Genomic DNA, 27,850 nt, shown 5'->3' on the forward strand with positions numbered 1-27,850 from the left:
TTTTACTTATACATATATTATGCTAGCACTAACAGTAAATTATTCTTTTGATATAGCTATACATTTTTTTTATACTACTATGGTGGCAAACAAGCATATGCCACATACATATATAATATATGTGCTTACAAATAGTTGCTGATGTATTATACAAAGCAATATATATTTATTGTGAGATGAAAATTACGTACACATAATCAGTAGAAACATTATAAATATGTCGTAAGGTATTATTTATATATATGACTAGCTGTACCCGTGACTTCGTCCGCGTAAAATAGTGACCTTGACCAAATAATGAAAAAAATATTTAATGACCTAACCCAATAAAAGCCAAATGAATAAATTTCATTCTTTTTGCTTCAAAAATGACGACACTTCCATATATAACTTTTTCAACCCCTTATAATTCTTTTTCTAAATTTATATTGAATAAATACGCTAAAAATTAAACTTCAAGCTTCTAGCTTTAAAAATGACAATATTTCCATATAAACTAAATGGTTCTCTCCTTTAAATTCTTTACAACCCATTTTTCTTTATTTATATTTAATCAACAGCTTAAAAATCAGTTTTAGGCTTTGAAAATGGCAATATATCCATACAACCTTGCACATTAAAAAGTACCCTATATTCATTATTAGAGTCTAGATTGTATGTTCCAAATTTTATTTAAATCGGTTCAGTAGTTTTAGCGTGTAAGCGAGATCGAGAGTTATAATATTAGTGAGGTATTTAATAAATAAACCCAAAAATTCCAATGAAAAAAGTTTCATCATTCTGGCTTAAATAGTCATGAATTTGCATAAAATATATGTAAAATTTTTAAAAATAAGTTTTAAGTTTATAGCTTCAATAATGACGATTCTTCCATACAATCTATCGTCCCCAATTTCAACCCCTTACAATCCTTTTTTCGCATTAAAAAGTCTGGCCTAGGTCTAGACTCGGATCAGTAGTTTTGGCGTGAAATCGAGACAGATAGACAGACAGAGTTACTTTCGCATTTATAATATTAGTAAGGATAATACTAGATAGTTTGGGACTATGTAATTATTTTGTTCGTATCTTATTTCAGAAATTACTTTACAGTTTGAACAATCCTATTATGAAGGTGCCATCGTAGATAATGAGTTAATAATTGAGGATCTCCTTTTGACACAGGGATACGAAGAACATTCAGTATCACTCTCAGTCTCAAATGGTAAATAATAATATAACTATATGAAATTTATTATATATAGACTGTTAGCATATTTTAAAAAAATCTTTTAATCATATAGTAGACATTTTATCATTATCCCGACCGTATTAATGTACCTTCTATACCGCAACTTACGCGACGACATAACCGAATCTAAATGGCTAGTGCAGCTTTAGGTAAGATGTTTCAAAACATGATGTTTTCAAGTAGCAAATTTACAAGCTGAGTTGAGATTTAAAAAGTTTGAAATTGCAGTGACCATAGATTACCGTGAGATTACTCCTCAAGAATAGCCACAGAGAGGAGATTTTAATATGGGCGATGGTTTTCACTTTCGATTAGCTTGTTATCAGCTTGTTTGCCATTTAAATTTCATGTTTATGAAACAGCTATATGTATTTCAGATAATTTCCAAGCATCCATTAATGCTAATCGTATAACGCTGACAAAGACGCCTAATAGTGCCATTGAAGGAAATGCCTTTTTAAACTTGCAAGTAACAGCGTCTACGGAGCGTAGTTCAGCTACAGTCGTCGTGACTTTAGAAATAGTTAATGATGACAATACAACACCTCTGTTTGGCAAAGCTCTCTACGAAGGAACCTACGATCCTAGTACACTTGAACTGATCATCGAACCAATAGAACTGGTGCAAGGTTATGATGACGCTGTGGAAATTACACACGACGGAGGTAAATATATAGTATCTGTATAACTAAATATTACAACACACTAATAATAAGCGCAATCTTAAGAAACATTGTTAAAAATTAATAAGTAAGAAGAAAACGATGATTTTGACTAAAGATCATAAAAGCATAAGAATAGAGTTCGTGAGTTTGAATTGGTCATACACCAAAGAAATGTGTCAATTTACATTTCTGACTAACTTTCCTAAGCTACCTCTCTATAGAGACCGGTAACAAACCAAATTAATCCGAAAGACGACGGTACCTTATATTCAAATATATATACTGAAATATGGACATGTTAAGATGACTACAATGTCGACTGTTATCAGATGCTGTTTTTAAATATTTTTTGTTTAAATGTGTCTATATATAAAATACTTAGTTTTGAGAAATGGACAGCAACCGGTATATTCAACAAACTCCTAAATGTAAAGATTCTCAATGCAACTCAAGCGTTTTGTGTTAATTTCATTAACTAAAACATTCTATTGATTTGTTTAATCCTATTGAGTGCATTCAGATTCTTAAATGTAGATTTGGAGATCAGGTCAATTCGCCATTAAACAATAAAATTACTTCCTGTTACATTTGTAACTTATATACAATAAAGATTACATAAATATAGTGTCTTTGGGCTTTATAAAGATAAGTGTATATTTTACAATAGGCCTCGCTAAGGTGTTCTCATATATATATATATATATATTAGAATAGGATTGTATAGTAGCGGCTCAATGCAAAGACATCTTGGATCAGATGAATCTAATTTGATAGCATCGCGGAGCATACTAAAATTTATATAATATACTATATTGCACTTGTAACATTAATACATAAAGATAGATACAAGAATATGAGCAAAAGTTGGCTTATCTCTGAAAGAGATCTCTTCGAGCCTACTTTTTATATATAATACCTGAGTATTTCTAAATAGAGATTCATATAATTTTTTAATTCTTACTGTCTATAATAAATTTTCTAATACTGCTTATATACTCATTAGTATTATATTTATATACTATCGTCTAAATTTTATTCCTTAGACCACGCGAACTATTTTCAATTACAACGAGATGGACCAACTTCTATATTAACCGTGGAAAGTTTGCCACCAGAAGTTTTCAATGAACAGAGACAATTGACGCTTATAATAACTGCAACTAAACCTAGAACAATCGGCGCTACAGCCATCGTACAAATCAGATTACCTCCAGGTGATTCATTTTAAACAACACACATAAATGAATTTATTATAATATCTTATTTTCTGTAGAAGTACAATAATTAGTTCTCTTTTCTTTATTATTGTAATGAACGAATGCCACAATTACATCTAAAAAAATAATCATTAACATAAGATATATAACTCTATATTTTCATATAATAATTCTGAGTACGGTAAGTTTAAACTTGAACATGTGCACAGCATCCTCCTCATTTTCACTCATTGCATGTTTTTTCTCATTATCTCTTTACTGTTTTCTATAAACTTTCTCAATGGATAGGTTCTTATCGTCCTTTAAACGGGACACCCGTTTAAAATTTATAAGGAGCCTGAGTGTTATAATAAGATTTTCGATTACTATAGTTTATATATGTAATCTAAGTTTGTACTTTGTACTTAATTCGATAATTTTAAGTATGTACGAAATAAAATGGAATTAATCTTCAATCAAATAAAATAATTAACATAATTAATAACATATTGTAATAACTTTTGAATAGTCTTATAATTTTTATATCACTCATGTTTACTTTTCATTAATTCCTTCATTTAATTCTTCGGCTAATTGTTTTATTATGAAAAAGGTTTTGGCTGTTTTCTTCTTGGATTGCTTTTTAACATTCCACGTTACAGCAAGACTATTGACATTTGAAGCCCCTATATACAAAGGAACCTATGAAAATGGTCTATTTGAACACGACACCATTAGATTAAATGTTGATTATGATGATGACGTTACATTCAGTATTAATAGCGGTAAGTCTTATTTTTGTATGCATAGCAGCTCTTTAGTCAATGGCAACTCGTTATGTTATAATCGCGTAATAATAAGATAATTGGAAATCATTTTTAGACGTAATAAAAGTAAATTTCTAGTCTCAGTGGTTTAAGCATATACAAAATATATCTCTATTTATATAAAAAATGTAAAATAAATCACATATGAAAATTCATATACTCCACCTAAAACAAAATAATAGAATTTTGAGATAGTGCATAATCTAATTCGACAATCAATCGGTATACAATAAAGACGAAAATATATATGGGTCTATTATTTTTCTCTTTAATTTTAAAGCACAAATATAATAATTTAATTATTATATAAAGGAGTATATTAAGAGGTTATTATTATTACAATGTTTATCACTTTTTGATGTACTTAATGGTAAATCCATTCATCCATACATCTAATAATATTTTCAAATTACTTTCAGATTTCAACAGTAACTTTGATGTAACGTATCAAGAAAACGAAGTAATAATACTGTTATTGGAACCGCTTCCTGAGAGTGTTATTTCAGAAAATAATTTCCTTTCGATAATACTAAGCGCCTCTGCTGTTAATGCTGAAACTACGTCTACAACTTTATTGATAGAAATAATAAAAGACGACATTACCACCCCTGTTTTTAATAACCATATTTACCATGCAACCTTTTCCAATAACAATATTGATATTGAGGACATTTCTTTATTGCAAGGCTATGACTCCACAGTATCAATAGATTTGATTGGCGGTAAGTTTTTTTAAATCTCAAAATATTCATAAACATATATAAAAATGTATACATAATCATTTTTATAGCTAATAGCAATATACCAAATATTAATGTTACCCATATGAAAATAGCGCCATTCTCTCTCTCTATATTTTTCTTCCCTTCCTGTTAGGAACTTCCCTTTTAATCAAACTTCATTTTCAAATCAAATGCCGTAATTTATTTTATTTTCCTATTTTCAGAACATTCGCAATATTTTAATTTCGAAACAATAGAAAACACTGTACGGATTCAATTAACAAGTCCAATTCCGGAAGATGTGATTCTTAATGAGAAAAAATTGTTTTTCAATGTTATAGCTGAAAAACCAAACACAGTTGGTGCAAACGCAGCTATTATTGTCAGTTTTCCTGCAGGTAAGTTGCGTTTGCTACTTTATAGTTGTAGTTTAGAATAACCAGTATGATCTTAATAATTTTGCTTATAGTAATAATATGTTTTTATTATTTTGTATACATTAATTTATGTAACGATATTTTATATGAGGGGAATAATAAAGAGCGTTCAATTCATTCGAATTGAAAAGTAATCGATGACATTTTCAGAACTTACTAATCCCACAATAATGAGATTTTCGCGAAATGCTTACATTGGTGCTATAGAAGATAATCAATTGACTTTAGAAGACATCAGTCTCATATCGGGTTACACAGAAGACACTGAATTTACAATAAGTGGAGGTAACTATTACTATTTAACTTACTCTATTACTTATTAACACAATATTTCTGACATAACGAATATTTATTTATACTTCGAATAAACTGTAGCATGCAAGTATATTTACAGTATGTCTACTTACATATATTATGCCACCAATTGTTTTGTATTTACCCAATAGTTACAGTAAGTGCATACTTGTTTAAAATGATCAGTTGCACACATTTTTAGGGCAAATATATATAATGTAAATGGAAATAAATATATAAAAAGTGTAGTAGAATCTGGATTAATTCCTTATTAATATACATAGTTAACCGGGTCTTAACGCAAATAATTTTAGAGTATTAATATCTTTTAAAAAACAAATAATAAAAATAATTCGGGTTAATTTCAAATAACTATATCTATTAATAATGTGTACTAAACGAAAAGTTTGAAAGCTACTTTTAACTATTTACTTTTTTATTTCTTTATTTTTAGTTTTAATAACTATTATTTTTATAATAAATAACATCGAAATATGTTATAGCAAAATGAATAGAAGACCAAATTTATTTTTAATATTGCTTGCAACTTATTTCTTTTCATTCGTCTTAGATGGTATCTAGGATAATTTCTTATAGGAATTTGAAAACTTTATGAAAGCATTATCTGTCAGGTATAAATAATCTTTATACCTACATGACAATACACAAAAATATATAAAGTAGCATTTCTCTTATGTTAAAAAATAGGTTATTAAACCATTATAATTTCCAGATTTGGAAAGTTACTTCAGGCTGTCAAAAAATGAATCAATTGTTACTTTAATACTGGACGACCTCATACCTGAAGAATCAGTGCCTACCAACCGAATCATTGAGCTTGATATACATGCTACTACAGGAGATGCTGTACCTGCAGTAGCAACGATAATACTCAAAGTTATATCAGAAAACAACGAACTTGTAGAACTCGTTTTCGCAGAAACTTATTACGTTGGATCTTACAGCAGAAATACTAGTATCGAATTCGATAAATCCATATCTTTGTCAGACGGTTATGACGAAAACGTCATTTTCGATATTGAAGGAGGTATGTAGCCAATGAATACCTATTATACTTCAAATATTTTTACTATCTTGTTATAATTATAATAATTGAACAATAAGTTACATAGTTAATTTAACTTTAAAATTTATAATATTTTTTATTTATATCTTTTATTTAATTATTGTCGTAATTTACATTACATTATTTTCGTCTCTGTGCGATTACTTAGATTTCATTCACAGAACAAAGACTAATGAAGCGTTGGATCGTATAGTGAATATGATCAATATTTAACTTTTTGTATTTCATTATGAACGCTAACGGTCCATATTTTATTATGCGCGCAAAATACTTAAATATCCGTACTAAATTTTGTAATAATAATAATGATCTAATAATGACTTTGCAGATGACTCGCAATACTTCAAATTAAACATACTAGATGAGAATTCTGTTACAATAGAGTTGACCAACAGCATACCAGATGATATCTTGAACAATAATCACCAGTTGCTATTCATAATCAGGGCTGATAAACCGGGAAGCGCCACTGCACGAGCTACTGTCGTAATATCACTTCATAATGGTATTTATATAAATTTTAAGGCTAAAATTGATACAAATATCAACATAAAAATAAATTTTATGTAAAAATAACATGAAAAAAATAATATAAATATATTTTTTTAAATTAATTATTTTTAAAACATGCCCTTACCAATACGGTTTACTACCTAACTTCGTCGCTAAGTCGTCAGTTTAAAGTTGACCCACACCAGACAACTTTCTAGTCCACCTTTGTTACATCTAATGACGAAAACATTTCCCTTAAGAGCCAAATTAGGTCACACATTAAGAAGAATGGAGAGGGTGGAGAAACTGTGACATCATGTGACAAGTATTGCAATGTTTCGAAACTATTTTATTTGATTTTGTATTTTTTTTTCTCAATGGCAAACTATTTTTGAAAACTATTTAGAAACAAATAATGTTATGGATATTTTTAAGTCATCATACAGAAAAAGTAATTTTGATGTATCCTAAAAATAATAAATTCTTCTTAGAATAAGACATACTTATTTCATCATTTTCCGTAGTATTTAGGGGAAGATTAAACATACTAGTTATTTATATTTATTTATTTTACTTAGTTCGGTGATTTATCTAAGCTATAAAATTAGTTAGCCATCTTTAGATATAAAATTGACTAGTAGTCGCCTAGTGGTTGTAATTCGACCATAATTAATTTAACATTCAGTAAGACTACAGACAAATAGTAATAATAAAGACAAACAATATTAAGCTATTGAGAATAGCTTTAAATTTAATTTGACCACATATTTAAGCATACACAAAAGATGATATGCGTATGTGTGTCACATACACGGTGTGTGTAAATATTTTTTATTGATTTAATATATGCATATTTAAAAAAAAACTCAGCATTCTGCGCTCTTTCTCTCTATATAAACTATACCTTCTTCTTAATCGTTCCCTCACTGCTAAGGATCGCGACTCTACATTATCTTGTCAACCAGCTATCGCCATCGGTTACGCTCAGACGCCTGGTGTAGTGCGGCGCTGACAGTAATGTTTAGCTGACGGAATACCTGGTCTCACCATCAAGTGGGACTTCGGCCTCGAGGTCTTCTTGTATCTTGGCTGTTACGCTACAGATTATATTGATGTGACATGCTGCACCAAGCGCCAGCAGTACGCTACCCGGCCAAATACTGTCGGGCCAAGGAGGCGACCTGCGGACGATGCGAAGATACGGGGCACAATCAATCGGGCTGCAAGTCCGAGGAGACCCGCTGTGAGACGCGTCACCGCTTCGGCAGAGAAGACGCCGCCTCACACGCCATAATGGCTAGAACCCGCCCAATGCTTCTACACACCGAACAACGAGCGGTCCATACAACCCAATATGGATCGAAGGCGTCCTACAATCTTCATTGTGCAAATCAACGCGAGGGGCTCGGAACTGGCGACCAGGGAATTACCGGCCATCGCGCGGGGCCTGGGCCTCGATATCGTTCTTACCCAAGAACAATATTCGAAGGGCTGGGTTGACCCGGAGGCGCTGCTTCTAGCGGTGCAAGCGGATAACCAACCGAAGGCTAGCATCCTCCTTGGTGCTGACTCTTTGAGCGCCGCGCACAGTCCGACCTCTGCACGGAGCACTGCGTAGTGGCACACATTGCAGCCCTGGATATTTTTGTCATGTTGGCGTACTTTCAGTACAGTGAACCCATCGACCGCCACCTGCACCACCTTGAACGGATGCTGTAGGAACTCCGCAGAAGGAGAGTCCTCATTGGACTGGACAGCAACGCGCACTCGCCGATGTGGTTTTCTGAGCCGCGGCACTAGACTGGACGTGGGCACGAGACAGGGCACCGGAGAAGGGCGATGGAGTGCTTCATTCTGAGCCAGGACCTCGTCATTGGAACTCGCCGGGCCACCCAGCAACCTTCTGTGACCCCAATGGCGAGTCTATCATCGATATCAACATTACGACGAGGGGGATTAAGCTCTCCGGCTGGCAAGTCCTCGAGGGAGCCAGCAGTAGTGACCATAAGCTCATAACTTACCGCGTCGACGAGTGTGGCGATCGACTCGCGTCGTGCGCTGAGACAGTTAAAAATCATCCTAGGTATCGGGACCGGCATGTGGATTGGCAACTCTTCCGTAGGCGGGTCCACTTTCATATGGGCGACCTCCGCACTGCTCTCCCTCCGGCTGAACTGAACTCTGCTTTCACTAACGTGATTAGTAGATGTGCCAGAGAATGTCTGGGGTAGAAGCGGGCAGGGGAAATACCGGTTATGAGTCGTGGACCCCTGACCTTGATGATCTACGGCGGTTCGCCGCCAGAGCTAGGCGACGATGGCAGGCGTCCAAGCAGAGGGATGGACAGGTTGAGTCTGACACCAGAATGGCCACCGGGACGCGCGCTCACGCTACCGGCGTAGAATGGAGGAGGTGCAGAGGTCACACTTTAGGCACCAAGCAGGCTCTGGAAACCAGGATCCCTGGAGCCAAGCCTACAGGATTGCGAGTGGGAGGATCAGACCTCCCAGTAACATTATAAATGGCACTGTGTTTGCCGAAGGCCATGCGAGGGACGTGGGCGAATCCATGCGCGCCCTTGTCGGGGCTCTGTGCCCTGATAACGATCAGTCTCATGGAGTACCACCGTCAGGTGCGTGTACGGGCTGCGCTCACGCCCTCAGGCGACTCTGCGCCCCCCCTATCCAGATAGGATCTAAAAAGCATCATCAAGTTGCTATCCAATACCGCCCCGGGGCTCGACGGGCTCTCTTCCCGAACAATCAGATAGGCGTGGAAGGCGGTGGAAGTCGAATTCCACCTTGTCTACGCGCGATGCGTAGAAGCCGGCATTTTTCTCGGCATATGTAAGAAAGATCGGCTGCTTGTCTGCCTAAGGGTAACGACAAGCCGCTGACTGACCCGAAAGCGTATCGTCAAGTAAAGGCCAAACAGGGTGGTTGTCCGCCCAATATCTACAGGATGCTGGAAGGCTACTTCGCTGGTAGTAACCAGGTGTTGTGGAAAGAATGCATCATGGGATGTGCACAAGGTTCGGTATTACGTTATGGAACCTATTAATGGATGACCTGCTTCGTCTCCCGTTACCTGCGAGTGTAAGGAGAATGACTGCATACGCGGACAATGTTACGTTCCTGATCGCAGCCGACTCTCGGAAGGGCACTTACATAGCCACGTTGTACGCTATGCACGCATGCTGCACCCGTATGGCATGAAAGAATCAATGTCCATGTCGTACGTAGTATAGTTTTCAGGTTGCAGCGACCGTCTCTCATTCTCCTGACGACATCGTACAGGAACGTTGGCGCGGCGGCACTGCCAGTATTGAAGGGGGGTCTTGCCTGCGGAGCTGGAGGTAATCCGTGCTGCCAGAATGGATGCGGAGTGCGAGTCCGCGCCAAAGCGGACGCTGTAGTCGCAGAATGGCAGGAGCGATGGCAGTCCTCCGCGGATTGAAGAGAGCTCTATCGATACTTCGCGGATGTGGCTATTAGGTTGGCGTCTCCGTGAGTCGAACCCGATTACAAGACGTCACAGATCTTGACTGAACACGGCTGCTTTATTAAGCGACTGCATGCCATGAGACTCTACAAGTAGAGCGGCTGTAGCTGCGGGGATTCGGAAGAGGACCTCCACCACGTTGTGTGGGAGTGCTCGCTGTATTCCGACCTTAGGGGGAAGCTGCTGTAGGGGGATACGTCGCGGTGAAGGCGAAGGAGAGGGTCCGGTGTAATACTCAGACTTGGTGTCTTCGGAGGAGAATTTTAGGAGGCTGAGAGAGTTCGCGCATCTTTGGCACCGGACGCGGAGCTAGTACGAGAAAACTGACGGTGGTACGTGTTCCAAAAGAGAGGATGCTGCTGAAGATGGAGTGCTGCCCGGCACCGAAGCCGTTCATGTTTCGACCGATGCTCCAGAAGCGGGTGCGACAGAAGGGACAAGAGTAGATATAATGAAGAGTAGATATTTGTAGTGGTCAAGAGAATGCGTGCTTTTCAGCGCGCATTCCCCGTAGATTTGGCCAGTATAACCGAAAGATTGGCATGGCCATGGGTTAATGGAAGGTTGTCCACACTCCTCCACGCAACGTGTCCGAAGTATCGCACAATGCGTTGCAGAAAACCTGTGATCGTACCAGGTGTATTTTGGTTTTGTTGGTGATGTTTCTGTTTCTCCATAGTTCGCTCAATTGGTTCATTGCTGTCTTAGCCATGGCGAGTATCTCAGTTTCGCAGCTGCCTCGGTTTGTGATCACGGAGCCAAGATATTGGAATTGGTTAACATGCTATGCTATGCATAGTCAGTCTCACTAGGTCCGTGCGCTGTATTGATGAAAAGCGATCGATTACAATAACTTTGATTCATACCTTTATTAATAGCAAGGCCCAACCTCAGGTTCACAGTTTCCAAGCGATCCAGTATTGTCGCTATTTCTGTCTCAGATGATGACAGCAAGGTAGTGTTGTCAGCGTAGCGCAGGTTAGAGATTTTCACTCCCCCTACTTTTACGCCTCCTTCCCAATCCTCCGACCCCGGTCTCCTTGAGCACTTCCCACAGCTTTTCCCATTTCACACAATCGAAAGCCTTCTGGTAGTCTACGAAGCAAATAAACGTCGGAGAATCAAATTCATAACATTTTTCTACCAGAAGTCGTATATTCAATATGTGCTCTCTGGTTCCTCCTGGGTTTTGTCCTCCCTTTGACAAAACCCGCTTGCTCCTGTGGTATCTGCCAGTCCAGAAAAGCCCGCAACCTTGAATTCAAGACGTACAAAAGGATTTTACTTGCATGTAATATTAATGCTATTGTTCTGTAATTGTTGCAATTGCGAACGGATCCCTCCATAAGAGGGGGAGATTAGCAGAGTGAACCCAGTCAGATGGCCACTGTCCGGATCTCCATATCGGTCGTTGCATATATTATTGCAGACTGGCAATTCCATTTATACCTAGACCTTTCAGCGCTTCAGCCGTGATGTTATCTGACCCTGGAGTAAAACAACCCTAAATAAAAACTTGTTTTTTGGACTTTTGGCCGCATAAAAAGTCGTAAAAACTGAATATCGTTTGATTGACGATTCGATTTCGATTGTTTGATCGACTGATTATCGTGTGTTGCGCCGTGTCCTCAACACCTCCGCATTCGTGGCAGCCGGTCGTCGGCTCCTTCCTTGCCACATGACACAGATACCGCCCAAAGCAACCGTGCCCGGACAGCATCTGTGTCATGCGGTACGTCAGTGGCCATCTCCTATTCATCCACCTTTTAAGGATGGGACGGACAGCCTCGACGGTCCTCAGGCCGGCCGACGGGTTCATCAACCTAGCCCACCATTCGATCCTGGGGATCCGCCGAAAATCGGACCTCCGCGCTTCAATCTCATGCCCAGCGGGTGCCTCCCCCATGGAACGTCGCTCCGCGCGCCAGTGGTACACTGACGCGTGGAGCTCCGCTACCAAGTCCCACGGAGGAGACCCCGCCAGCAGACCCGCCGCTTCCCCGGATATGGTGTGGTAGCCTCTAATGGCCCTGATGGCCATGGCCCTGTGTGGGACTGGACTGACTCGGAACCCGAACTGCTTCGGGCTGAGATCGGGACCTACCTGAGACAGGTGTTGGACGAGTCGGCCCGCCAAGATTCGCTCGAGCTTGCCGATCTCGTCCAACAGCACTATGGGGCGGAACGCCGAGGGGACCACCGAACCTGCGGGGTGCTCCGCTTTGCGGAGCAGGACCACTCTACCCGCTTTCCACTGATTGGGAAACCGTCCCGACCGTGTTTAGGGCCAAGGCCAGGACGCGGCCGTGGATACCATCCGGACCCGGGGCGACATTCTTGCCCCGGAGTTTATCCACGGCCGCGGCGAACTCCTCCTCGGTGAGCCCTAACCTTATCTAAGTCAATGCGGCCTATGGTAGATGAGTTGCGGTTTAGGTTTAGTGAGTTGCAGCCTGAATTGTTCCATGATCCCCCTACAGAGTCGAGTACTCCTAAGCGGCTTCCATTTATACCTTCCCCTCTAATGTGTATTAAAAATAAACTACCCGACTTACCTATTCCTACCTTTAATGGCCAAAGCGGATCCTATTTGAGCTTCGTCGACCAATTTGATAGTATTGTCGATTCCCAGCCTGACCTTAGCCCTACTAATAAGTTACAGTACCTTGTTGGTGCATTATCGGGTGAGCCTAAAAGTCTACTATTACATTTACGTATTGAAGCAGAGAATTACCCTATCGCTCGTGATTTGTTAAAGCGGAGATATCATACGCGAATACTGGCGGATACATATATACCACAGATCCTTACCTTACCTCACATACCCCCTAAATTGAATGAATTACGTGCTTCGTTTCTCAACCCATTGTTAACAGCTTATCGTTGTTTGGAACGCTTAGAGTTACCTGTGACTAGTTGGTCATATATGCTAGTGCACATATGCCTTAATAAGTTGCCCCTGGAGTTAAAGGCTCGTTTTGAGCGGCGTTACGGTGGTGATAGTGATCGACTGCCCCAGATTGATCAGATCATCACTTTTTTAGAGGATGAGTGCCGCCACCATGGTAATGTAACTTCCCGTACGTTTGAACGAAGACCTGAATACTCGCATAACCAGCAATCTAACCGCCCGCGTAGGTCCTACGTTTCCCAGGTACCAGTTTCCAATAAGAAGTGCCATATGTGTAATAGTGATTCCCATTATCTACGTGAATGTCCCTAATTTCGTGATATGAACCCACGTGACCGATCTTATTTTATTAAATCGTCTGGCCTGTGCTATCGATGTTTAGATAAACATTTGATAGCCAATTGCACACGTGATTACAGGTGTGCTGTCTTCATTCGGTCCTCCCATCACACCTTACTGTGTTTTAACAATTCTCGAGATCCTGTTTATCCTAACCATCAGAATCGTAATAATACAAATTATCGCAATGCTCTTGTGCATAGTGCACCGCGTACATCACCACCACGCACCGTCCCCCTTATAATAGCCGTACTCCCTGTTATGATTCGTCATCACCTGCACGTCGAGCTTCTCCTCCTACATACTTACAACAAGATTGTCGTCATACGTCCCCTCGGTCACTTCCCGAGATAAAACATACCATAAGTCACGTGACCTCCCCGACCGTTCTATGCATACCAATCATAGACGGAACTCGTCCCAATAACTAGGCCCTGTATCCCCCCCTGCTTTCTCACCACATATGTCTATTCCCTCCAATTCCCTAGTCCTACCTACCGCCATTATTCATGTCAAATCGGCTTATGGTTATTTTATAGAGGCCCGTGCGTTATGTGATACAGGCGCACAAGGTTGTCTGCTTACTACCGACTTAGCTGTTGAGAGATTGAATGTCCCTTATTATCAAACTCAGTACCTATTCGCGGTATTGGCAACATTCAATCTGTATATTCCCGCGGGTCTATCTCCCTTACCTTAAACCAGTTCATAGATCGTATCCTATGATAACAACCCCTGCAGTGGTTGTTGATGTAATTGCAGGCCCCCATCCTGAGATTGAGTTGCCTAGGCCTGTCGTTAATAGTATTAATCACCTTTCCGTAGCGGACCCCTCCTTTTATAAACCAGGGCCTATTGAGGTATTGTTAGGTGCCGACGTGTTCGGTTATCTTATGCAACCTGAAAAATCGATTTCTCTTCCTCATGGTCTGACCGGCCTTTCAACAGTTTTTGGTTGTGTGTTGTCTGGACCTGTTGCTGGTAATTTCCCCGACCTTGAACCCCCTATGACTGGCATTTCTCTATCCCAGGTCGTAGAGAAATTTTGGAAAATTGAGGAATTGCCTCAAGTTCTCAATCCCAATCCTGAGGAGTTAGAGTACTAACGTATTTTTAAGACATCACCCGTGAGAGTGACGGTCGTTTTATGGTCCGACTTCCGTTTATCTCTGATCTTCCCCAGCTTGGTGAATCCAAGTCTACAGCGGTTAAGTGTTTCCTAAGTTTAGAAAGACGTTTCAATGCCAACTCAGAGCTTCGTGAAAAATATATTATATTTATGCGTGAGTACATAGATCTTCACCATATGTCTCCCATTTCCTATAATCCATCATTACTTGAGCACTATTATATCACGGAGTGTTTACGGCCGATGACCACTCTAAAATTCGTGTAGTTTTTAATGGAAGTAGTCCAACCTCTAATGGTATTTCATTAAACCAGTGTTTACACACAGGTCCCATGCTCCACCGAGATATCACTCATATCCTTCTTAATTTCCGTAGACATGCTGTGGTCTTTGTGACAGACATAAAAATGATGTTCCGGATGACCTGGGTGCACCCCAATGATCGTCGGTATCAGTTAATCTTGTGGCGTGAATCCCCATCTGCACCTCTTGTTACGTACGAGTTAGCTACAAATACTTACGGCCTACGGTCTAGTCCCTACATTTCCATTCGTACCCTTTAAGAGCTTGCTGAACGTGAGCGCGCATCATACCCACGAGCAGCTGCTGTTCTGGAAAATGATATTTATGTTGATGACTGCTTAACCGGAGCGAGTTCACTCGGCGAAGTTCAAATATTAAAAACAGAACTTCAGTCCCTAATGGCCTGTGGTGGTTATGAGTTGAGAAAATGGATTAGTAATGAACCCGAATTGCTCAAAGACATACCCCTCGAACATCTACAGAGTCCATATGAATTTCATGACCCAGATAACCCACCAACCATTCCTGTACTTGGTATTCAGTATAATTCGACTGCAGATTCCTTTACATTCAGTTTTTCCTTTAAGCCTCAGAAGTCCCTAACCAAGAGTACAGTTCTCTCCCTCATCGCTCGTATTTATGATCCATGTGGATGGATATCTCCAGTTGTATTTAAAGCCAAAGCGTTTATACAACGTCTATGAAATGTCGGGCCTTAACTGGGATGATCCTCTTAACCAATCCCTTTCTGATGAGTGGTTATTATTTGTACAAGACCTGAAGAATATCAAACAGCTGAGCATTCCTCGTCGGATATTGCCTGCGGATGCCACTTTCATTTCCTTACACGGCTTTTGTGATGCTTCGGAGGCTGGTTATGCAGCTGTTGTATACCTTAGGACTGAATCCTCTTCTGGCCATTGCTCCATCCATCTCCTCATTTCTAAGAGTAAGATTGCCCCTATCCGTACTCGGCTCACAATTCCCAAATTGGAATTGCAAGGAGCTGTGCTCCTCACAAAATTAATTCATCACGTTACCATCTGTGTACAGAATGTAATCGTGTTGGATGCTATCCACAGTTGGACGGATAGCAAAATTGTGCTGGCATGGATAAAGACTCCTCCTCATCTGCTTCAAACATTCGAAGCAAACCGCGTGTCTCAAATCACCTCATCCGATTTCCCTTCCGAGTGGCATCATGTTCCTATCTATTAACCCTAGCGATATATTAGCGCATCGTCTCTTCTTAACCATGAACTATGGTGGTCTCCTTCCTGGTTGACAGAATCCCCTAATCATTGGCCTATTGGTGCAGACTTAACAAACAATCCTATTGATTCTTTACCTGGCCTTCGCTGTTTGTTAATTGAAATACCTACGCCAGCTATGGATCTCTCGTTTCTCCTCGACCGGTATAGTTCCTCAAATAAACTAGTCGGAGTGTTAGGCTATATTCTGCGTTTTATTTATAATGTTAAAAATGTTAATTTACGTGTTATTAATCCTTACCTTTCTGTTGACGAACGACGTAATTCTTTGTTGATGCTTGTAACATCCCTAACCCTAACCCTACATAAGCTACACTGAGTGACGACAGACGCTCGTAACACAGACCTAACTATCCCTATCTAATGCTTACGTATATATGTCGTTGTGATGGCCAAGTGATCGTCTAGGACTCTACGTTGTTACGACTAATACCTAAGAAATAACCTACTGCAAAATATGAAGCCTACTTGATTATTATCTAGAAAATAGTAGTAAGAAATAAAACAAGGATTGAGCCGCAAATGAAGTTATTTATTTTCGGTTTTATTACGTGAGCAGCGTTATTCGATTCGTTATGTGTTTTAAATGAATTTAAATATTAAATGACTTTACCACCCGTTCGGAACCCTATCTACGACCAAGAAGATACGGGCAAGAAACTTGGATTTTGCTCTTTGTTATAATAATGCTTCTGTTACAATGTTTACATGCTTATAATTGAAATTAATGTTATACATAACTTCTTAATATTAGAACTATCAGGAACCCAGCTGTAAGATTCGTTGGATGCTGTCGGAGGTCACCTTCGTCGCGTGCACGCGTCGTCTTATACCTGGATACCGACTCGTAGTTCCCTCGTAGTATGAAAATTGGATAAAGAAAGAAGATAAATATCTTAATCTCATTATTGAAGACTAACCCAGTTGGAACTATAGTTGTAATATATTCTGTCAGAATGGACGCATACGATAGTGCTACAGTTAAGTTACACCTTTAAAATAGGTTCGCGCAGGGGACCCACATCTGCTACTTCCTGACCACATTAAGAGCCCTTAAAACCCGACATAAGACAATCCATTCTCGGCACTCCTGGACCTAGATCTAACACGAGTTGCGAGAACAAGGTAGGGTTCTAGTCAGCCGGGCCTAGGAAAACTTACATCCAAGAATCGACGACACTGAACGAATCAAGTCATAACAGATGTAAATCTAGAGTCAAAAGTGAACATAACCATGGAGAACATCCGAAAATATTATATTTACCCTAGTTAACAGGCTTTCTGCCATCCACAGTTAAGTACGGCTGTGACCATGTACCCTAAGGCCCGATCGGCGCTGACATACCGCCCTATGCTGGTCAGAGAACTTGCTATTCCCACATCAAATTCGAGCAACTACTTTACGTCCATACAAATCTTGTTATTGTTGTAATGTTGATTTACGATTATATAGAAGAAATAAAATATATAATATTTGAATATTCACCTGATATTATATTCACACCACAAAATATTTAATTATCTATGCTCGAATCATTATGAGGTTAACAAAATTACGCGATCTAGTATTTGAATAATTCTATAGTTTAACTACAATTCGTTTTGTAATATGTATCACATTCGTATGATTGTATTATTCTTAAAAACCCAATTAGTTAAGAATTCAAATTGATAGTCCCAGAAAGGATATATTCACAACTCGTTCCATAAAGAGATAGTCAATGTTATCCCTTAATAATTAATATTATTACTCCGGTGATTATCTTCAATATGCTCAGTCAAGGTTCATATTAAGGACGTGGTTCTTTTAAATATTCCATTTTAATATATTTTCCACCTTGTGGAAATGTACAAACATCCATCACAATAATTAAAGCAAGCACTGTCTTTCTGCTCAACATTATTCTTATAATTGCAAGTTTTACCGCCTTGTAAAACTATACAAACATACAATACATACTTTTGGAAGTTGCTGTATTTCGGTTTGAAAATATATAATAGTTTATTTGTAACTTCCACCTTGTGGATGTGTACAAACATGCATTCGAGAAAAGAAAGGAAAGCTCCCATTATCCTTCAAAACTATTAAAGTAATCATATAAAACTCTTAGGGGGTCAGAGAAGATTTCCCTTAATATAAATGAATGATTATATTATACATATTTATCAGTTATTAAGCCGTACTTAATGATTAAATATTAATCATATGGACATGAGTACATTTAGTAAATCAATAACAAAATCTATTAAATTATATTTAATAGTGTAGTTTTATATCAGAATAAATAAAATATCATCATCATTTCAGTCGCTCCTCCTTAAATATCGGTTAGTAGTTTGTTGATTACACTGAGCATATTATAATAATTAACGTTTTGTCCATTACTTAAAACCTACTCACAGTTACAGCAACCGTTACCGAAGCTCGTTTGCCCTTGTCACCTATATACATGAATGGAACCCAATCCTATGTATCATAGTTATTACCATATTTATAATACAATTATTAACATCACCACGCTCCCCTCCAAAGTGTACCAATTATCTACCTTATGACTAAAATAAAATTACAATAAACTTAAATAATAATTAAAGTTTTATACGACCTGTCATGTGGTAGCTATTCTATCTCACCAATAACATTTTGACGTCGACGTCTCTCGTTCAGCCACCGTTGCACCGCCCCGGATTCATTATTCGTTGCCGTCTCTCAAGGAACGCGGAAATTAACCCTTAATTCAGATCGACTAGTCCGCTTGTTCCGCTACTCGTTCCGACACCCGCTGCCTATTTCAGATCGACTACCCCGCTATCCGTCCCAAAACCAACTGTCCTGATTTCTCTGTGTCTCAATCCCACCATGACACGCATTGCCTCCCCGCGCCCCTTGTCCTTCTTACTTTTACTATTTTTTTGCTAACAACCCTTAAAGCAAATCTTAAGCAAGCCACTGTCCCATGTTGTGCCCTGTCTAATAAACTTATTAATTTATTGTTTTAACTCGACATCTTCTCAGCTTGAGTTCTACCTAAGTGACGCCACGTCTAATAAAGTATACTAATTTATGTTACCTAAATAAACAATACTTAGAAAATAAGGACCCTACAATATCCGCAAGTGGCATGTGAACGAAATACGAAATATTAGAAACACGTTTGAGAGTTGAAGCCGTTTTTTTTATGAAGTAATTATTTAAGTATCCGTTCCACGAACAAATCTTAATTCTACTAATACGCACTTACAATGTACCTATAATATCACGTCATTAATATCTATTAGATATGAGATTTACTTATCTAATTTTTATGGAACAATCAACATACCTAGTATGTGATCGTTACATGCTTATTAAAGCAACCCAGTTACATGCATTTTCTAACGAGATAGAATCCTTAAAATGCGGTAATGTTATTAAATCCCCTTTAAAACGGCTGTCGTGTTTCCTAGATAAAAACGGTTTAGTCAGAGTTGGCGGACGTATATGTAATTCTGAACTCCCATACGATGCTCGTCACCCATTACTTTTACCTAAGTCTGGCCCCCTTGTTAAATTAATAATTTCCCATTATCATATCGAAAATTCTCATGCTGGTCCTAATGCCTTACATGCTATCCTTTCCCGTGAATACTGGATATTATCGGCCCGACGTGCTATTCAAAACATAATATTTCATTGTTTCTCTTGTTACCGCCTTAAAGCATCCGTATCTCAACCCCCTATGGGTGATCTACCCAGGGACCGGGTTACTTCGGCTAGACCATTTTCTCGTGTTGGCACTGACTTTGCGGGCCCTTTCTATACTAAAGTACAATCCTATCGAAATAAGAAAATAGTAAAGAGTTATCTGTGTGTATTTGTTTGCCTGTCAACTAAAGCGGTACATTTAGAAGTAGTATCCGACCTTACGACTGAATCTTTCCTATCTACCTTTACCCGATTTGTTGCGCGTCGCGGATTACCTACCCTTATACGTTCGGATTATGGACGAGCGAGCGATGGAGCGAGTAACTATATTAGAGAGCTTGATTCATTCCTGTCCCAAAAGCATGATGACCTTGCTTCAAAACTAGCCCCCAAGAATATAAATTGGGTATTTGACCCACCAGCCTGTCCTTACTGGGGAGGATTGTTTGAAGCAGCCGTTAAGTCTGCCAAGACGCACCTTAAACGAGTAATCGGTGAAAATCCCCTTACCTTTGAGGAATTGACCACTGTATTTGCAAGAATTGAGTCTGTACTTAACTGTCGGCCTTTGTGTTCCTTATCTCAGGATCCCAATGATCTTGAAGTGTTAACCCCTGGTCACTTTCTCATTGGTCAACCCCTTAATACGTTACCCGAGTACCCATTAAGAGACGAGAAGCAGCATCGCATTTCACGCTTTCACTTATTGCAACAAATTACTCAAATTTTTGGTCGCGGTGGCATTCAGAGTACCTATCAACCCTTTAAACTCGTAATAAGTGGACTTCTCCTATGAATCCTCCTAATGTTGATGAATTGGTTTTGATAAAGGATGACAACCTCCCTCCTTTGGAGTGGCGCCGCGGACGTATAGTACAGTTATTTCCTGGTCAATACGGTGTAATTCGAGTAGTCGAGGTCAAAACCTCTACTGGTTCCTTAAAACGTTCTCTTACAAAACTGGTACGCCTCCCTTTTGAGTAATATATTGTATAGCCCCTTTACCTTGTAATTTTTCCCTTAATTTTGATAATTTATTCCGTAAACATCATAGCTGTTTAGAGCGGGGGCTATGTTCAAAATCTACCCTATACCATCGTAAGCACAGATTATTATATTAGAGCCCGTTAGTTTCTGTTCCCGCGCTTTGCCTTCCCCTTCCTTACCTAGTACTGAACTGACTGTACGGCGGCCATGACGCGCGCGCATTGTGTTGTGAATTAAAATAAATTAGAACTGTGTTAAACCTACTGTGAAACCTATTGTGAAACTGGAAAGCTAACGAAGATATCTTCGAGACCCTGAAGCCCAAGAAATCCGCAGAACCATACAGGTACGCGACAGACGCTTCCACATATTTTTCCCTATATATATATACATAGTACTTTCCCTAACATTTTGGTAGCGGAGAGTATTTTCCCTAACATTATTATAACCACAAAAAAAATCCAACAAATTCGATTACAGTCGTTGAGCCCTCTCTTCGACGATGTAGCCACATTGAAAATGCTATAGTACGTTTACAGCCTCTGTTGGCGGCACAATCTTCGCAAGTTACGTTTAAAACTTCTTGGTCCTTTTCATTGTAAACTGTAACGATAACGTACGAGGTGTTCGCGCGTGATTCTACATTTTACCGTATAAACATCATCACCATTATCACCAAAGCTGTCTCTTGCCGACCTGGAATAAAAATAAATAAAACGACCTATTAATAAGACAAATCAAAATTAAAAAAGGTTTAATACATATGTTTAACCCACTACATTTGCAATAAATCAATATATGTGTCTAGTTAAATTTACTAAAAGAGGTACATATATTCACATATGTACCTATAGACATAAAACTCTAACACGCATTTGTTGTCTCCAACGTACAACTTAAAAGGTTTGGTACTTCTGCCTATTTGAATTGCAATACTTGCAATACAACATCAGTTGTATTTTTTTAACAAAACACTTTAAAATAGATAAATAATTTTCTAAATATAATATCACTTTACAGATGTTGATAATAACAATCTGCTTGCATTTGATCAACACAATTATATCGGTTATATCGAAAACGATACTATCACCTTAACACCTATTACACTGAGGGATGGATACACAGAACAGGTCCAGTTTACCTTACTTGGAGGTTAGTCGCCATTTTACATGAAGTTTATTCAAACACGATTCATCTTCTTTACGCACTTCGTGAAAAGTGTAACGTCTTGTTTAATTTTATTTTCAGCACTACAAGAGCACTTCTCGGTTGTGAACGATGGCCCAACGGTTACGATAGAACTGGTCGAAGTCATACCTGAGCAATTGATACCTCCCAACCAAATCATAATACTCGATCTACGCGCTTCTGTAGATGATGCCGTGCCAGCAGTGGCAACGATAGTACTTGAAGTCGTATCAGACAACGAGTCCACAGTCAGTGAACTCGTCTTCGCGCAAACTTACTACGTCGGATCTTATGGCGTCGTCCCTGGTTTTGTATTCGAAAATGTCATATCTATATCGGAAGGCTTCGACGATAGCGTTGAATTCGATCTCGAAGGAGGTATGTGGTACGGCGATAGTATATTAGAAAAGTTTAGATTTCTGAAAACAGATTAAAAAAATATCAACTTGTCTCTATTTTCCAGATGATTCACAATATTTCACCACAGTTCAAGACGGGAATTCCGTCACGTTGAATTTGATTCAACCAATACCACCTGCGATTTTGAACAATAAGAACCAGCTGCTATTCATAATTACTGCTCAGAAACCCGGAAGTACAACTGCACGTTCGACAATCGTAATCTCATTGCTCAATGGTGCTTGAAGTAGTTTAATATTTTCATTCATATTCATAGTTACATAACCCGTACTATCTATTACACACAAATATTTCGATCATTTTGACTTCAGTCTGACCGAGTATCTACTGAAGTACGCTCGCCTTACATATATGTTATTTTATGATACATACAGTTGATTGCACCGTCCCCTTCTCGAATTGCAATTGTGGCCTTCGTTCACAGTACAGACCATGATCTCGTGTCGAGCTTCCCCCCCCCCCCCCCCCATGCAGTCACTTTCACTGTCGATGTTGCTTAATAGGCTCATGTGCGATAATATACCCGAAGTCGACAGCGATATTCCTTATTTAGCTAATGTCAAGTGTTCGCAGAAATTAGTTTTATTTACTTTTTCGTAGAATAATCGACGTTTCATTACAGAGTTCGATAACGAGAGCTTGCTCGCATTCGACCGGAATAATTATGTGGGCTCCATCGAAAGCGATACTATCACCTTAACACCTATTACACTGAGGGATGGATACACCGAACAGGTCCAGTTTACCTTACTTGGAGGTTAGTCGCCATTTTACATGAAGTTTATTCAAACACGATTCGTCTTCTTTACGCACTTCGTGAAAAGTGTAACGTCTTGTTTAAATTTATTTTCAGCACTACAAGAGTACTTCTCGGTTGTGAACTATGGCCCAACGGTTACGATAGAACTGGTCGATGTCATACCTGAGCAATTGATACCTCCCAACCAGATCATAATACTCGATCTACGCGCTTCTGTAGATGATGCCGTGCCAGCAGTGGCAACGATAGTACTTGAAGTCGTATCAGACAACGAGTCCACAGTCAGCGAACTCGTCTTCGCGCAAACTTACTACGTCGGATCTTATGGCGTCGTCCCTGGTTTTGTATTCGAAAATGTCATATCTATATCGGAAGGCTTCGACGATAGCGTTGAATTCGATCTCGAAGGAGGTATGTGGTACGGCGATAGTATATTAGAAAAGTTTAGATTTCTGAAAACAGATTAAAAAAATATCAACTTGTCTCTATTTTCCAGATGATTCACAATATTTCACCATAGTTCAAGACGGGAATTCCGTCACGTTGGATTTGATTCATCCAATACCACCTGCGATTTTGAACAATAACAACCAGCTGCTATTCATAATTACTGCTCAGAAATCCGGAAGTACAACTGCACGGTCGACAATCGTAATCTCATTGCTCAATGGTACTTGAAGTATTTTAAATATTTTCATTCATATTCATAATTACATAACCCTTACTGTCTATTACACACGAATATTTCGATCATTTCGACTTCAGTCTGACCGAGTATCTACTGAAGTACGCTCGCCTTACATATATGCTATTTTATGGTACATACAGTTGATTGCACCGTCCCCTTCTCGAATTGCAATTGTGGCCTTCGTTCACAGTACAGACCATGATCTCGTGTCGTGCTTCCCTGTCCCCCCCCCCCCCCATACCCTCAACCCCCCCCCCCCCATGCAGTCACTTTCACTGACGATGTTGCTTAATAGGCTCATGTGCAATAATATACCCGAAAGTCGACAGAGATATTCCTTAATTAGCTAGTGTCAAGTGTTCGCAGAAATTAGTTTTATTTACTTTTTCGTAGAATAATCGACGTTTCATTACAGAGTTCGATAACGAGAGCTTGCTCGCATTCGACCGGAATAATTATGTGGGCTCCATCGAAAGCGATACTATCACCTTAATACCTATTACACTGAGGGATGGATACACCGAACAGGTCCAGTTTACCTTACTTGGAGGTTAGTCGCCATTTTACATGAAGTTTATTCAAACACGATTCATCTTCTTTACGCACTTCGTGAAAAGTGTAACGTCTTGTTTAATTTTATTTTCAGCACTACAAGAGCACTTCTCGGTTGTGAACGATGGCCCAACGGTTACGATAGAACTGGTCGATGTCATACCTGAGCAATTGATACCTCCCAACCAGATCATAATACTCGATCTACGCGCTTCTGTAGATGATGCCGTGCCAGCAGTGGCAACGATAGTACTTGAAGTCGTATCAGACAACGAGTCCACAGTCAGCGAACTCGTCTTCGCGCAAACTTACTACGTCGGATCTTATGGCGTCGTCCCTGGTTTTGTATTCGAAAATGTCATATCTATATCGGAAGGCTTCGACGATAGCGTTAAATTCGATCTCGAAGGAGGTATGTGGTACGGCGATAGTATATTAGAAAAGTTGAGATTTCTGAAAACAGATTAAAAAAATATCAACTTGTCTCTATTTTCCAGATGATTCACAATATTTCACCATAGTTCAAGACGGGAATTCCGTCACGTTGGATTTGATTCATCCAATACCACCTGCGATTTTGAACAATAACAACCAGCTGCTATTCATAATTACTGCTCAGAAATCCGGAAGTACAACTGCACGGTCGACAATCGTAATCTCATTGCTCAATGGTACTTGAAGTATTTTAAATATTTTCATTCATATTCATAATTACATAACCCTTACTGTCTATTACACACGAATATTTCGATCATTTCGACTTCAGTCTGACCGAGTATCTACTGAAGTACGCTCGCCTTACATATATGTTATTTTATGGTACATGCAGTTGATTGCACCGTCCCCTTCTCGAATTGCAATTGTGGCCTTCGTTCACAGTACAGACCATGATCTCGTGTCGAGCTTCCCTGTCCCCCCCCCATACCCTCAACCCCCCCCCCCCTCCATGCAGTCACTTTCACTGACGATGTTGCTTAATAGGCTCATGTGCAATAATATACCGGAAGTCGACAGCGATATTCCTTATTTAGCTAGTGTCAAGTGTTCACAGAAATTAGTTTTATTTACTTTTTCGTAGAATAATCGACGTTTCATTACAGAGTTCGATAACGAGAGCTTGCTCGCATTCGACCGGAATAATTATGTGGGCTCCATCGAAAGCGATTCTATCACCTTAATACCTATTACACTGAGGGATGGATACACCGAACAGGTCCAGTTTACCTTACTTGGAGGTTAGTCGCCATTTTACATGAAGTTTATTCAAACACGATTCATCTTCTTTACTCACTTCGTGAAAAGTGTAACGTCTTGTTTAATTTTATTTTCAGCACTACAAGAGCACTTCTCGGTTGTGAACGATGGCCCAACGGTTACGATAGAACTGGTCGATGTCATACCTGAGCAATTGATACCTCCCAACCAGATCATAATACTCGATCTACGCGCTTCTGTAGATGATGCCGTGCCAGCAGTGGCAACGATAGTACTTGAAGTCGTATCAGACAACGAGTCCACAGTCAGCGAACTCGTCTTCGCGCAAACTTACTACGTCGGATCTTATGGCGTCGTCCCTGGTTTTGTATTCGAAAATGTCATATCTATATCGGAAGGCTTCGACGATAGCGTTGAATTCGATCTCGAAGGAGGTATGTGGTACGGCGATAGTATATTAGAAAAGTTGAGATTTCTGAAAACAGATTAAAAAAATATCAACTTGTCTCTATTTTCCAGATGATTCACAATATTTCACCATAGTTCAAGACGGGAATTCCGTCACGTTGGATTTGATTCATCCAATACCACCTGCGATTTTGAACAATAACAACCAGCTGCTATTCATAATTACTGCTCAGAAATCCGGAAGTACAACTGCACGGTCGACAATCGTAATCTCATTGCTCAATGGTACTTGAAGTATTTTAAATATTTTCATTCATATTCATAATTACATAACCCTTACTGTCTATTACACACGAATATTTCGATCATTTCGACTTCAGTCTGACCGAGTATCTACTGAAGTACGCTCGCCTTATATATATGCTATTTTATGGTACATACAGTTGATTGCACCGTCCCCTTCTCGAATTGCAATTGTGGCCTTCGTTCACAGTACAGACCATGATCTCGTGTCGAGCTTCCCTGGTCCCCCCCCCCCTCCCCACACACACACCCTCACCCCCCCCATGCAGTCACTTTCACTGACGATGCTGCTTAATAGGCTCATGTGCAATAATATACCCGAAGTCGACAGCGATATTCTTTATTTAACTAATGTCAAGTGTTCGCAGAAATTAGTTTTATTTACTTTTTCGTAGAATAATCGACGTTTCATTACAGAGTTCGATAACGAGAGCTTGCTCGCATTCGACCGGAATAATTATGTGGGCTCCATCGAAAGCGATACTATCACCTTAATACCTATTACACTGAGGGATGGATACACCGAACAGGTCCAGTTTACCTTACTTGGAGGTTAGTCGCCATTTTACATGAAGTTTATTCAAACACGATTCATCTTCTTTACGCACTTCGTGAAAAGTGTAACGTCTTGTTTAATTTTATTTTCAGCACTACAAGAGCACTTCTCGGTTGTGAACGATGGCCCAACGGTTACGATAGAACTGGTCGATGTCATACCTGAGCAATTGATACCTCCCAACCAGATCATAATACTCGATCTACGCGCTTCTGTAGATGATGCCGTGCCAGCAGTGGCAACGATAGTACTTGAAGTCGTATCAGACAACGAGTCCACAGTCAGCGAACTCGTCTTCGCGCAAACTTACTACGTCGGATCTTATGGCGTCGTCCCTGGTTTTGTATTCGAAAATGTCATATCTATATCGGAAGGCTTCGACGATAGCGTTAAATTCGATCTCGAAGGAGGTATGTGGTACGGCGATAGTATATTAGAAAAGTTGAGATTTCTGAAAACAGATTAAAAAAATATCAACTTGTCTCTATTTTCCAGATGATTCACAATATTTCACCATAGTTCAAGACGGGAATTCCGTCACGTTGGATTTGATTCATCCAATACCACCTGCGATTTTGAACAATAACAACCAGCTGCTATTCATAATTACTGCTCAGAAATCCGGAAGTACAACTGCACGGTCGACAATCGTAATCTCATTGCTCAATGGTACTTGAAGT

At 39.4% G+C, this 27,850-nt stretch overlaps 2 protein-coding genes across 2 annotated transcripts in view; one reads left to right on the forward strand and one right to left on the reverse strand.

The window, feature by feature from the left end:
• LOC131853466 (RYamide receptor-like) overlaps positions 1–27,850 on the reverse strand; it is a 136,031-nt gene that overhangs the window by 59,111 nt on the left and 49,070 nt on the right. The window lies entirely within an intron of this gene.
• The window catches only part of LOC131852664 (uncharacterized), a 58,807-nt gene that overhangs the window by 3,754 nt on the left and 27,203 nt on the right, over positions 1–27,850 (forward strand). The window contains exons 7-27 of the mRNA XM_059203379.1: positions 1,079–1,204; positions 1,609–1,896; positions 2,940–3,110; positions 3,755–3,877; positions 4,339–4,641; positions 4,866–5,039; positions 5,229–5,363; positions 6,106–6,420; positions 22,732–22,905; positions 23,311–23,445; positions 23,542–23,859; positions 23,945–24,118; positions 24,552–24,686; positions 24,783–25,100; positions 25,186–25,359; positions 25,789–25,923; positions 26,020–26,337; positions 26,423–26,596; positions 27,032–27,166; positions 27,263–27,580; positions 27,666–27,839. Coding sequence (XP_059059362.1) covers positions 1,079–1,204; positions 1,609–1,896; positions 2,940–3,110; positions 3,755–3,877; positions 4,339–4,641; positions 4,866–5,039; positions 5,229–5,363; positions 6,106–6,420; positions 22,732–22,905; positions 23,311–23,445; positions 23,542–23,859; positions 23,945–24,118; positions 24,552–24,686; positions 24,783–25,100; positions 25,186–25,359; positions 25,789–25,923; positions 26,020–26,337; positions 26,423–26,596; positions 27,032–27,166; positions 27,263–27,580; positions 27,666–27,839 — 4,317 coding nt within the window. The remainder of the gene's footprint in view (positions 1–1,078; positions 1,205–1,608; positions 1,897–2,939; positions 3,111–3,754; positions 3,878–4,338; positions 4,642–4,865; positions 5,040–5,228; positions 5,364–6,105; positions 6,421–22,731; positions 22,906–23,310; positions 23,446–23,541; positions 23,860–23,944; positions 24,119–24,551; positions 24,687–24,782; positions 25,101–25,185; positions 25,360–25,788; positions 25,924–26,019; positions 26,338–26,422; positions 26,597–27,031; positions 27,167–27,262; positions 27,581–27,665; positions 27,840–27,850) is intronic.

Source organism: Achroia grisella, unplaced genomic scaffold (genome assembly GCF_030625045.1).
Source record: "Achroia grisella isolate CSIRO2021 unplaced genomic scaffold, CSIRO_AGI_Agris_v1 utg1179, whole genome shotgun sequence".
Taxonomy (NCBI): Eukaryota; Metazoa; Arthropoda; class Insecta; order Lepidoptera; family Pyralidae; genus Achroia; species Achroia grisella.